We start from the raw sequence: 14171 nt of genomic DNA, 5'->3' as shown, positions 1-14171 counted from the left end.
CGGTAGAAAATAATCCAATCATTAAACCTAAAAAGGACAAAGTTATTATGTTCTATATATTAACATAAATTTATATTAATTATAACTATAAAACGTGAACTTCTCTTGTCTAAAGTCTAAGTGATAATCTAAAACTCTTTTTAATTTAATGGACAAGTGGACAACGTCGGAATATTGGTATTTTTACTAGCTTCCATCAGTCCACTTACTGAAATGAAGAAATTCTGTTTTTGCAGTTATCTTTTAATTAATTTTGTAAAATAAATGTGAGGTAGATTTGAGTATTCTTTTGGAGCGTGGAAGCAGCATGGTGGAATTATCTCCAAAATCTTTTCCACATGAAGTGAGGAGGCCTTAGTCCAATAGTGGGATAAATACAGATTATTACTTAGTTATTAGGAAGTGCGACTAATGTAAAGGATAAAATAATATTAATGGTATTAAGTAAAAAAGTATTCCCGTTTACCTTTTGCCGATATCAATGCTAGTGTTTTTAATACAATTGGTATAAAAATAATTTTAATTAGGATAAATCCAATAAATATTGATATTATCCGTTTTTTCAACTTTAAGAATTTATGTTTTTTCCTTTTTCCTTTAAACAATTTGTAAATGCACTTCTTGAACTTGTGTTTCTTTTTCTTATGTTTCTTTCCAATTGACCTTTCTCTGGTCTTGTTGTTTGGTTTTTGGAACATCTTTTGTTCTGGTTTTGGAAATGTTGATATTTTCATATCTGAAATCAAACACATTTTATTAAGATATTCTAACCAGTGACTAATATTCCTATGTGCTCATTATTAGGATTTTTTAATGTATATTTTTTTATGTAATATGTGGGCGGACATGCATGAACCACCCAATGGTAAGTGGTCACAATTATCCATATACATTAGCACTTAGAAATATTAACCATTCTTTATATCACACTAATGCGTCTGTGTCTGCAGTTATAACGGCTCACTCATCCTCAACCCGGAACACAACAATGCTTAGTATTGTTGTTTGGCGGTATAATATCTGAGAAGTGATGAACTTGCACAAAACCCTAACACCACCACCAAGTCTAACCACCAAAGTTCGATGAAGTAAAAATAATTATGGAACAATAATCTGAATAAAAATTGAAAATAAAGATCAAAGACTTAAGAAATGCACACGCGAATATTTTATGTAGTTATCATTTTCCAAAAACTAGTTCTGTCTAAAATGTCTCATAAGCTTAAAATACCTCTGTGTATAATGTAGCGTTTATTTTGTTTTAAGAAACATATGCTTATTGCTTGGTAGCTATTATCCCTGTCAGTGTCACAAGTTGTTGGACCAAGTTGGACTTTGTAGGAAACAAGACCATGCGAGAGATTAGAAAGACCAACGTCTTTCAAGAAGTTATCTCGACCAAGAAAGTAGTTGGACACTATGACATGGTCAAGATATGATCCGTATATTAAATACGTTTTTTTTATTTACGGCGTTATTCTCGAAGGGCAAAAGCGTAAAAGATAAAAAATGTCCTGTTTTGTTTTTTTAAATTAATGACAGCCAGTAAATTAAATCAATTTAAAGAATGGTTAACATTCCTTACTACAATAATGTCTATGGGCAGTGGTACCATACCTTCTACCATCCCCCATGACCATCCACCTACCGTAAAGTAGTCCATGTACCAGTCCGCACTCCTATATCAGTAAAAATAAACAGTTTTTGTTCATAAATGTAAAGACTTAAATATATGCACCAAGCTCCAAGCTTAGTATATTGTAAATCTACGTAGAAATTATAACAAAATAAAAATATTTGAGATAAGCAATCAACATATAAAGTTTTTAATTACTATGCATTACCTTACCTTCAAATGACCTTCTGAGTTTCCCCCGATCATACATCCATAAAGGTTCTGTAGAATTGAAGACGTTATTCTTGTTCGGATTAAAATCGAAAATGGTGTCGGATGTAAATTTTTTGACATTATTAGCCCTATGGAAAATTCCAGATTCTATCATTTCCATTCCTATTAAACTGAAAAACTTTGTCAATTTCAATGGTTGAATTATTTATTTTTACATAGCTACGTGTATTTATATATGTCGTAAGTTTTTATATGATAGTAGATAACTCTGTTCACGACTTTTATAGTGTTTAATGAGTTCAAAGTGTATAAAGTTTTGAGTTTAATTACTATGGCTAATGTCGCCATGATTGTCATAAAATGAAAGTTACTTTCATGAAAACACAGGAAATTATTTTGTCAACGGTACATTAATAGTAGGTATAATTTTAAGTACGATCGTCATATGTAATGCTTTTCCAGTAAATAATGACCATTTGCGATTTAATAAAAAAATATGATCAACTAACAAGACATTGATTGAAATAAAATACGTAATTTTAAAGGTTATAATATGCTAATCATAGTAATAATTGTTTTTACTCTTTGAAAATCAAATATGCATTTAATCTTATATTAGTTAATGAAGTTACAAAACTTAAAGTTAGGTCAAATCTTTTTATACTGAACGCTGGTGGCTGTATAATATGTGTCATTGCCCTATTATTAGAAATGAAATTGGATAAAAAAAATAAATTACGAGACTTTTGTGATTTAAAACAACGAACCAAAACATGTATATATTTTAATGTTATATTATTTAAAAAATATGTTTTAAAAATAATAGTACCAATCGTATACATAATTTAATGGTAACTATATAAATAACCTTTTCACTCGTTTATTTCGCTACATCAAAAGTAATAAATAAATTAATTATCAAATAAATAACTTAAAATTATTTTATATTACTTAATTAGCGAATTATATTTACAAAAGTTTTGAGACTGATTAAAAAACAGAAAATGAAAAAAAAAATAAACGATACAAATAAAAAATAAAATTCTATTGAAAATATAAATTGAAAAAAAAATCATAAATAAAGTACAACAGTTTAAGCGCCGATAAAAATTCGACATTAATTATAATTTCACCCAGTAGGATTAAGATTAAGAGCTAACAAACATTAAAACATCTACCTAAATCTGATGGCATCTGCGAGAACGTCGACTACTTATGAACTATCTAATAACCACCCTTTTGCAAACCCATAACAGCTGCAAACAAGGCAAAGAAGAAACCAGCAAGACCTGTAGCTCCTACTAACAGAATCAAACCACCTATCATTACAGGAATTAGCGCAAAGTATTTTAATTTATACGCTAGAAGCAAGGGCATCATGTATTTCGAATATTTCTTCACTTTCTTTATCTTGTGCTTGATCTTGTGTGGGATCTTATGCTTTAATTTGATGTCGTCTTCTTTTTGGAGTACAGTATCGTCTTCTTCTTCGTATTCGCCATCTTCGTCCTCACTGTCTTCGTCTTCTTCTGCTCCTAAGATATCTGTAAATACAATTAAACCTTTTATATACATTACCAATCTAATCATTGATTCTTAATCAACTAAATCGTGTACTCTTATATAAGTAACAAAATTAAGTGTATAAAATTTCGAAATTAGAATTAATAAAATTGCCGCAAATACAAACCGACTAGTACGGATCATATTTCAAACGAATTAATCAATTTAAAAACGAATACCATACTTAAAGATAACAATGTACTAATTAAAGAAACAATTTTACACAACTATCCGTCTTACTCATGATCTAGATAAACACGAACGCAATGTTTTATAGAAAGTCGTCTTGCGTTTTTCTATCAATTATTTAATTTTCGATCATAAAATTATAATCCTGAGCTTATTGTACTCAATTTTATGACTGCATTCTTAGAAATATTAATATCTCACTGTATTTTAAGTATTATTTAAATTATAATGTTAAGAATGATCCAGTCAATTGTAAATCAAATTATGATAACTGAAATTAAAACAACCTTAAACAAAATATAATTGACGTTAAGTGAGTAAAATCGGCTGTCAATTATTAAAATATACTTTGATTTCACTATTAAATCAACAAAAACCAGTTAACGTACAATTGAACAACATACAGACAAACGTAATTAGTGCACTTCAGAACGTGTTATTCATGCGCGATAATGTAAATGTTGAAACTATTAATTAAACGCAACAAATGTATAAATCAATTTTCCAAATGAAATGAGGAACCGAAATTGACAACAATAAAAAACTTAAATGCTATAATAAAGTTCATTGCATTGTCGCGTGACGGTAAAATGATAACACGCGACGCAGTCCTAAGTCATAATAGATATTTACATTTTACAGTTCACAAGCGGAAAAGATTATAACTTAGAATCGATGAAATTTAAGGTTTCTGCGGTTCAGAGAACAGCGTTCGACGGTGAAGCTATAATGGATGGTAATAATGGAGATGCCGTTAATATTTTCAATATAAACGACGGTGGCTTACTTAAACTCGCTGTTCTTGTTTTTGGATTAAATTTTCTCTGTTTATACCACAAATGTCGTTTACATGATACATAATTATAATATTGATTTTGCATATATGTAAATAATTAAAATATGATAAGCCTATTGTGTAAAAAAATATATATTTTGAAATATTGAAATTTAGTAGAATTCAAAATGTTCAGCGGATCTTACATGACAATGATCTCCTTGACGCTTGTTGATCCGGAATCTCATCAGACTTATCTACAGTCGGTTCTACGTTGACATCAAGCGATCGCTTCTCAAAACCCTGGCCCCGTAACAAAGGTATCGCTTTCGGTTCGAACTGCTCACCACTTAAGGGATTGTACGCGGAACGTTTTTCTTCAATACTTTTCTCTTTGGGAATTGCGAAGTAATTACCAGGGAAGAGTATCTCGGTTTTATATTTGTTATCTTGCGTGTAATAAACACTCTTTTCCTGTGATGGCTGTTCGATTTTTTTCAGTGGTATCGCACGGGGCCGGAACGCGTATGGTTTAAAATTTTGTGGGGCTCTCGATGTTCTAGCAACGATTGGGTCACTATTATAATTCGAAGGTATCACAATTGAAGCACTAGTCACATTTAAAACGGCTGAACCATCACTATTCGAGGCACTGGACATCGACCAAAGTTTCGTTAGTTTATTATCATATTCTTGATCAGCTGTCGCTAAGACAGCGTAACACAATACCAATATCGTATGACACTTTAACCTCATATGGTACTTCATGATGGCTGATTAATTATCACCTGTTTAATTAGCGACGCGTCACTGGTTGTAAAACTGTCCTCGCGTCACTTTCTATCAGAGTTACGTATATTTGTTATGCCTAGTATCGCACCCCTCCTCGGTCCACCATTTTGTATCAAGCGATCGCGCAAAACTGAATCACTATCGTTCGAAGACGTTATATTTATACATGTGTAAGTATAAACTTGCGTTTTTCCAGACTATTCACGGTCGGACGGTCTCGCGGAACCTACCTTGTCTTGATAGTAATTCCGTTAGGGTGAAATAAAATCGTCCAAAATAAGAATGCCTTTGTCTCTGCGTACGCGCCGCTTCATCCGCTAATGGTCGGAGCTCGGAGTATCATCCGTCGTCCAATTTTCTAAAACCCTACTATCTAATTTGTTATGTCGTTACAATTTTGTCATTATTTCGAAGCCATTTTTATGTCAACGACAGATCGTTGGAACGAATTGTATGTCAGTTGCCAAAAGACATGTGAATGTTGACAGTTCAATCACGTTGGCTTAAGTAAAGCATGGAGAGTTTTTTAATCATAGTATTTACTGAGTAAGAGTTTTGGATTGGGATATCATCGTTACGCAAGCTTATTTACATTTAAAACAAAAGCGATTACCTGATGTCAAAATTCAGGCGAAGGACCAACGGTTTTACGTGATCATTGATGCACAGGAGTACTACACTTCCTCTTTCACGACTCCGGGATGCTGATCATGCGTTGAAAGAAACTTTATAACATTTGATTGGCTGATCAAGAATTCGAAACTCCGGGATCGCAGCTCGTAAAACTAGAAATTGGCAGTCAATTTTAATGATATGCATTTACAGCGATAATGATCATTTATACATGAATTATTATAAAACAACTAAAAAATTATCGCATTGTATACAAAACATAAGCTACATAAATAAGTATATAATATAAATAACTATTGAATAGCGTCTTAAACTAATTATAAATATTACTTAATATACTCTTAAGTAAATAGAGCTTAATGTAAAGGCTGCCAGTGACTTTGTGTAGTCCGCTTAGAAAAATATTTGCATAAAGGTTAAACAATACATATACGTGGTAACATTTAACGCGCTTAGAGCGCGAAAGGAGTATTATTTTCATGTCACTTAAGGAGTTGCAAGCCACGCGCTAATCTCAGGATCTACTGGTTCGATTTGAATAAAACTATTTGTCTTAGATAGTCCATTTACTGAGAAAGGCTATAAGTAATATAAAATCACAATACGGCCCATGGGAGCGATAGCTTGTAACGTAGTTGTAAACGAAGAAGTCAGTATGCAATTGTATATTTAAAACTTCCTAGCTTATTAACAGAGTGATGAACACTTCACTTGAGTGACATTGAGAAAGTGACAGTGATTTGTTTTATAAGTCCAGTTTAAGTAATTGTATATTGTTAGTGTCATAATTAATATACTGTTATGACTGTTACGTCAACGATGAATATATTTTTATACAGTTAAATTGAAATTATTTGTTTAATTGGTTTTGATGAATTTATTCTTGAGCATGTTTATAAATTTATTGTTATACATATGTAAACAAACATACAAAGAAAAATACTATTTGTTTTGTACAGGAACCCTTCCTCTACTTTACATTATATTACAACGTTTTTTTATCACAATCGCATCTATATTTTAGGTACTTAAACCACTAATCTATTATTTTATTTATACATTTATACTATTTATTAGATATATATAATGATACCCAGAAAACGTAGTGAGTTTGGGGCTTATTGTGTATTAGAAGATTTTCATCCGACAAAGATACATTTCTCTACGAATTTTTCCTTCGAATTATAAGTCTAATTCAGTAGAACCTGGCCAAATTTCAACTTGTAACCTTCGGTTAAAATGAACGTGTTGCATACCGCTGTGCCATCTCAGCTCAGCTTTTATTTTTTTAGTATATGATATATGTTTTATATAAAAAAAAACGTGGGGTTGGTACATACTTCTTCATTCATAGGCTGGATATTTCAACAGAATCCACGTTCCGAAACGGTGGTACCTTTATATTTTATATAGTTATTTAAAATTATGATACAAAAATATTTTATAAAAGTCTACTTGAACAAAGTATATTTTGCTTTGATTTGATTTTCCCCAAATTTGCAAAGCACACAAAATTTAGAGTATTCAAATATTCTAAATTCAAATGTTTTTTAAACAGTAACAAAATTTTTTAAACAACGTTTTCGTCTTATACCCTGTTTAAGTTAGCTTGATCTTTTTGACAGACGGGCTAGTGATGAGAAACAGAAAATAGAACATATATAACAGTCGATGGAACGATGAAACGCGTAATTCAAATTAGAATTCAAAATTTTTTTAACTTATTTTTCTAAAAAGAGTTATATCAGCTAAAGAGACCCCAACTAAAAGTACCCCCGTTCGTAACAATAACTTAACAAAGATCTTTAATAAGGATTTTTGTAATTGATAATTGTAGCAGTTACTGCCTGTTATTCGCGTCCCTACCGTCCGACCGATGTAACATTGTACAAGCGTCTATTACTTTCAGTGTTCTATTTAAATTTTACCTTGAAGCCACAATAATATATAATAGAAAAAGTCTTAAAATTTTCGGATAACGCTTGAATCTTTAGAAACTTTTGTATTATATGTATTTTTTTAAATATTTTTACAATTTTTAAAATCATTAAATTAATAAAATAATATGTGATATATGTATGTAAATAAAAGATCAAGCTATCTTCTACAGGGTAAGTAATATTAGAGTAATTACATACATACTAGTCTATACATATAATAAAATTAGAGTGTCTGTTTGTAATATTAAAATAACCCAATAAATGCATATGTATGTATACACGATACAAATACCAAAATCGAGATCGAGATGGAGAGTCGAGAGAGCAGGCACCACTGAAATTTCATGTGCTTAATTTGTGTTTATAATTCATCTCGTGCTCGGTGGTGAAGGAAAACATCGTAAGGAAACCTGCATGTGTCTAATTTCAACGAAATTCTGCCACATGTATATTCCGCCACCCCGCATTGAGCAGCGTGGTGGAATATGCTCCAAACCTTCTCCTCAAAGGAGAGGAGGCCTTTATCCCAGCAGTGGGACATTTACGGGCTGCTAATGCTAATACCAAAATAACATTTTTTACAATTTTTGTTTTGTCTGTCTGTCTGTTTGTTCCGGCTAATTTTTGGAACGGCTGAACCGATTTCGACGGGACTTTCACTGGCAGATAGCGGACGTAATAAGGAGTACTTTTATTTTAGAATTAAATATAGAAAAAAATAAAATTACGCTTCGATATCCAAATAACTTAAATTCAAACGCGCACGAAGTCGCGGGCACAGCTAGTATTTTATAAGTCTCGCTCGCTGGTGAGTTCCGCCCACTCATCAGCAGACTATCTGTAAGCATCACTGCTTTCAGTGTGCCAGTGTTACTTAAAGTACGAAAGAGATAATATCTTTAATACCTTCATTAGCAACGCACAAGCGCAATAAAATCATTGCCATAAACGTAATAAGAATCCACGAACGTTACAGTAATAGCCATTTATAATTAAGTACTTACAATAACCATGATATATAAATAAATAAATATTTTTATAAATGTCATGGTAATTGATACATATCTCATAAATTTGCTATTTAGAATGTGTCCTCGGTAGTATAGTGGTCAGTATCCCCGCCTGTCACGCGGGAGACCGGGGTTCGATTCCCCGCCGTGGAGAGATTTTTTAATTGTGCTAGATTAAAAATGTGTCATGGGTTTTTATTTTTTCGAAATTACAATAAAATATGCAAATCATTATTATTTAACAGAGATATTAAATATTTAATGACAATACTATAATTAGATTATTAAATAATTTGTTAATAAATCTCCGGCGTACCGTCTGTGAACTTTTAACTTTTTTGCTAGGCGTGTTTTATTGGCTTACAATTATTCGGATTCATAATACAAAGGTACTTTCATTATCAATGTTTTCACACTGACGTCTTTGAACGTGCGAATATTTATATAAATATTACAAATTAAGATAATATAAATTGTAACATTAATATGGATTCATTGACTTAGTATTACTTATTCCAAAATGTATCAGAAACATGATATCTGTTTAAAAATTATTTACTGCCTATAGCGGCTCTATGTGTACCCGCTCAAACGCAATAAAATTCATCGATATCGCTCCAACCGAGAGGACTAGTTTATTTATATACACACGCACTGAAGATTTTTATATATAAATATATGTATAATATCACATATCAACGAAATGTATAGTATACGCGCCATAATATATACGAGTACAGAGCGGTGTAGGTGAGGAGACATGACTGCGCCAAAGAACCTTATGACGTTAATCTCACGGCATATAGGTCAGTTTTAAGGCGCGTCAATAGATGGTTCACATATATTACTACATAATTAATAAAATTGGAGTGTCTGTTTGTAATATTACAATTACCGCTTTTTACTAAATGCATGTTTATGTATACATGGAACATATACCAAAATAATATTTTTTACAATTTTTGTCTCCCTGTCTGTCTGTTTGTTCCGGCTAATCTTTGGAACGGCTGGACCGATTTTGACGGGACTTTCGCTGGCAGATGTAATAAGGAGCTGATGTAATAAGGAGTAACTAAGGTGACTTTATATATAAAATAATAATAAAGTTACTATTAGTAATAGTCCAGTATCGCTCGTAACCCACGCGCCTGGCACCATTTCGTCGTCATGTCGGGTGCCTCCCACCAACGACTTAATATCTCATGACAGAATTAATAAGTTATAGTAAAATCTGCGAACTGAACTATAACTTTTTTGTTAAATTAAAATGCGCACGAAGTCGCAGGCACAGCTAGTCTATAATAATATGGTACATGGCCAAACCACTGAACTTAATTTGATAAAATTTGTTATGGAGCAAGCTTGAACTCCGAGGAAGAGCATAGTCTTTATTTCTATGCCCAACACCTACCGACCAACCCCTTAAACGTGAGCAAAGCCGCGGGTAAAAATAGTTAAAAATAAATACAATTATGTATATCGGCGGTTAAATACGCCATTGTAATGTTTCCGAAGATTTGCGGAACACGACGTAATGTAGTCGGGCGTGAATCACGCGACAGGGACGGAAACCAATTCACATATACCAATAAAACTTCGATCACCCCAACCTATTCACAACTGTATCACTCTTCGATTTACAAATAACAAACCTACCAATTATATGTTTAAGTTGTAAGTGTGAGTGCGTAAATATATAACACATTTTTTTATGTGTGCGTTGATGTTTTTTTAGTGTCATGTAGGTTGTGATCGATTAATTATCTATTGCAGGAAGACAGTATGTATGTCATGCAATATTTAATAAAATTAATTGCGGGACGTTTGTTGAAAAAAAGCAAACAGAGTATTTTATTTCATTGCGTTTAGCGTGTGTGTGGCTTAATGATTGAACAATTTTAAAATACTTTTTATTTGAGCTCGACTAGTCTAACTGGCATTTAAGGATATAATATTTCCTTGTACATATCTGATTGGAATATTTGTATATTTTTTTGCATTTGAAGTGTACATTTATACATAGTTTCTACATTTAACTAAAACGTAACATGAAATGAATCTTCTTGCATCGGAGTAGCGTTGTGGAATTAGCTGTAAGCCTTCTCCTTGAGAAGAGACCTTTACCACGCAGTGAGACTTTTGTTGACTGATAGCGTTTTTTATTTGGGTAATTAATTTTAAATTAAAAATACAATGTTTTCAGATGATTTGCGTGTATGATTTAGTTAAGTATGTACGAGTTATTCGACATTATTCTAATGCATTTCCTCACGTTTACCGTTATGACTGAGCATGAACAATTAATTTGCATAAAATTACGCGAACAGATTTATATATAGATAGATAGTATTTATTTGAACTTGTGATTTAATACAAATGTAAAGATTATTATATAATAGTAATACATTTAAGGCTTCATATATATATACGGCCTATTTGCATGTATGTCAACTGCCCAATTTTTTTATCTGCATAACAACAGGCGCGATCGTTGTTTGCCAGCAGAATATAAATGTGAATGAAACAGATTCACGCACAGGCATGCAAGTACGAAGGGAAATTTTGCCGAAAAATAAAATGCATATAATATAGAAGATATATAAAGTATTTGTTTTTAATGTTATAATTTTACTCATAAAAAATTCTATCGCCAACTAGTAATGCTTTTATTGGTGTGTTCCAGTAACTGCCAAAACGGGGTGTTTAGTCCAAATACCTTTAAATATGATAAGGGTCATATCCTCCTGGACGATTTGTGCCGTGGCATCATTTTTAAGGGAGATTTGAGATGTATACCGGAATGAGTTAGTTCGGATCTGGACATGGATACGGATATGGGAATAATATTTTACGGATACGAAATTATTTAGGGCTATACGATTTTTTGTATAGTTTAGTTGCGAATATTTTAATATAATATATGAATAACTAGCTGTTGCCCGCGGCTTTGCTCGTGTAGAAGTTGAATATGTTTACAGATTAATTTAAAATATCATTTTAATTTAAGAGTTTTTTTATACATTACCGTGTAATTCACCTTTAAGGGGTAGAATATCCATAAATGCTTAAATACATATCTACTCATTTTTAATCAGTAGCCCAAAAATAAAGTTTCACGTTTCCTACTTAAAAAATACGGACTTCCTTACAAACTTTCAACTTTCAGGTAGGTAGATATTCCGAAATTCATTCTTTAGTGGGTGTCTTCTCAATAAAACGACTCTAACCAGATTTCATGGCCCTAACTTTAATAGTTTACGCTAGGCGATGATGAATCAATCAGTCAGTTAGCTAGGACATGTTATTTTATAAGTACAGGTAAGTATATTATTTAGAAATTGTAAAAGAAAAAAATGCAATTAAAAAACAAGTTTGACAGATCTGTAGTCTAATATTTATTAGATATGAAGTAAAATCACTGTAAAAAACGAATATTCTTAAAGAGCTACTCTACTACTAATTTAGCAACTCTCTTAAAGTATAACACAACTTTTATTTTGCCTTTTGCCTTCTACCGCTGGATGCCAACCAACGCCAACCATCCGGATCTTGGGCAGCCTGCATCTATCCCGATCCTGCCAGCGTTTTTAAATCATCCGTCCACCTCGCCACTACGTTTTATTAAGCGCGGTCTGCACGTGTCGGCTCCAATAGCAATCAAGGCGCCTGGAGACATGACCAGCCGACTTCCACTTCAGTGGAAGTCTTTTTGCGGTATTGGATGGTATTTCTTTTGTTAATATACCATTCTTATTTCGCTATAAGAACACTTATTAAAAGCTCAAAATGAAATAGGAGAAATAAATTACTCAAACATTGAAATGACGCGATATAAGTGGTTGAGATCTTGAATATATCTATTAAATTCATCATGAATTCATGAAAATATGCATGTTTTGCATGCGGCGAAGTTGTTATCGGAACTATGGAAGTAAGAAATAAGGAGTTAAAGTTGGATATAGGTAGTTAAGTGGAATTATAGTGCTATATAAATAAAGATTAATCAAGAACTGTTTGTAATTAATTAGGCATCATAGGGTTTGTTTCTCTTGATTACAACTTCGGTTGGAACTGGATAGGAGCAATTTAATGCTTTTTAACGAATAGATTGAGACGGAAGTGGGCCTGATGTTATGTAGTTACTACCGCCTTTAAAATCTGGCTCTGTAAGAAATATTAACCACTCCTTACATCGCCAATGCGCCACCAACCTTGGAAACTAAGTTGTCCCTGTAGTTACAACGGCTCACTCAGCCTTCAAGCTGGATCACAACAATAATAAGTAAGCTGTTTGGTGGCAGAATACCTGGTGATACCTAGGGTTTGCACAAAGCCTTATCATCAAGTTAATGACAAGTATTTTGTTTTCGTATTGATCTAGTAGTTAGCTTGTCTGCTATTTACAAAAATCCTGCACATCGTAAGATCATACCAATCTTAATTAAAGATAAAATGGTTTCATATTATGGTAAACATCACTGAGTTTTAATGTTGTTATTTTTTTTTTTTAATTTATACACGGCGGTAAATGATGATGTCGGATGGCTAATTTCAGTCGGAAACGGTCGGACGAATGAAACGAAGTCAGCCACATAAAAGTCACTAAAAAGTTTTAGATGTCTGTTTTGAAAATCATTATATTATTTTTCAAGCAAAAATTTAATCATGAAATATATAAAATTATTTTAATAGCGGATATTTAAATATACTTGCATTCGAATATTCATAACATTAGTCACTCAGTATTTATGACAATAAATAAAAATATATAAAAATTTAGAGGCGCTTTAGAACTCGTTTTCAACCGCGGCTTTCGTCATATTATTTAGGTATAAAAAGTTTTTTTTTTATGTGTTAGGTGGCAAACGAGCAGGAGGCTCATGGACATCCGCAACACCGGGGGGCTTTCAGATGCGTTGCCGGCCTTTAATGAAGGAGTACGCTCTTTTCTTGAAGGTTCCCAAGTCGTATTGGTTCGGAAAAACTGCCGGCGAACGCTGGTTCCACAGAGTGGTAGTGCGAGGCAGAAAATGTCTTAAAAATCGCGCTGTTGTGGATTTTCGGACATCTAGGTGGTGTGGGTGAAACTTAGAATTTTATTTCTAGCTCTATTTATTTAAAGCTTATATCTTTCCTTCGGGTTTAAGCTAGCTTTATACCAAATTTTATCAAATTCGGTTCAGTGTAACAAACAAAATGACAGACCGAGTTACTTTCCCATTTATATTATTAGTAAAAATTACAGATATATCGTTTATCGCTATGGCGCTTTATATGCTGTAATTGCAAGCCGTTTTTTAAAGTCAATATTCCAACTTTTCCAAACAGCGGAAATGTATACAATTTTAAAAATTTCTTAAATCATAGTTTGAATAAAATAAAAAATACACGTACAAAACCACACATTTTATTAAATAATT

General features: G+C 32.3%; 1 protein-coding gene and 1 non-coding gene across 2 annotated transcripts; one reads left to right on the top strand and one right to left on the bottom strand.

The window, feature by feature from the left end:
- Nucleotides 1–2959: 2959 nt before the first annotated feature.
- Nucleotides 2960–5144, bottom strand: LOC125072968. The gene is made up of 2 exons (XM_047683604.1): nt 4583–5144; nt 2960–3393 (listed from the first exon to the last, which is right to left on the bottom strand). The coding sequence occupies exons 1-2, from the start codon at nt 5142–5144 to the stop codon at nt 3074–3076; spliced, it is 882 nt and encodes a 293-aa protein (XP_047539560.1). The 3' UTR covers nt 2960–3073.
- Nucleotides 5145–8832: 3688 nt separating this feature from the next.
- On the top strand, nt 8833–8904 carry Trnad-guc. Its single transcript has one exon. It is a non-coding gene; the product is annotated as a tRNA-Asp (tRNA).
- Nucleotides 8905–14171: the final 5267 nt, after the last annotated feature.

Source organism: Vanessa atalanta, chromosome 23 (genome assembly GCF_905147765.1).
Source record: "Vanessa atalanta chromosome 23, ilVanAtal1.2, whole genome shotgun sequence".
NCBI classification, from domain to species: Eukaryota; Metazoa; Arthropoda; class Insecta; order Lepidoptera; family Nymphalidae; genus Vanessa; species Vanessa atalanta.
The sequence above is the reverse complement of the archived record's forward strand: the minus strand, read 5'-3'. Positions and strand labels throughout refer to the sequence as shown.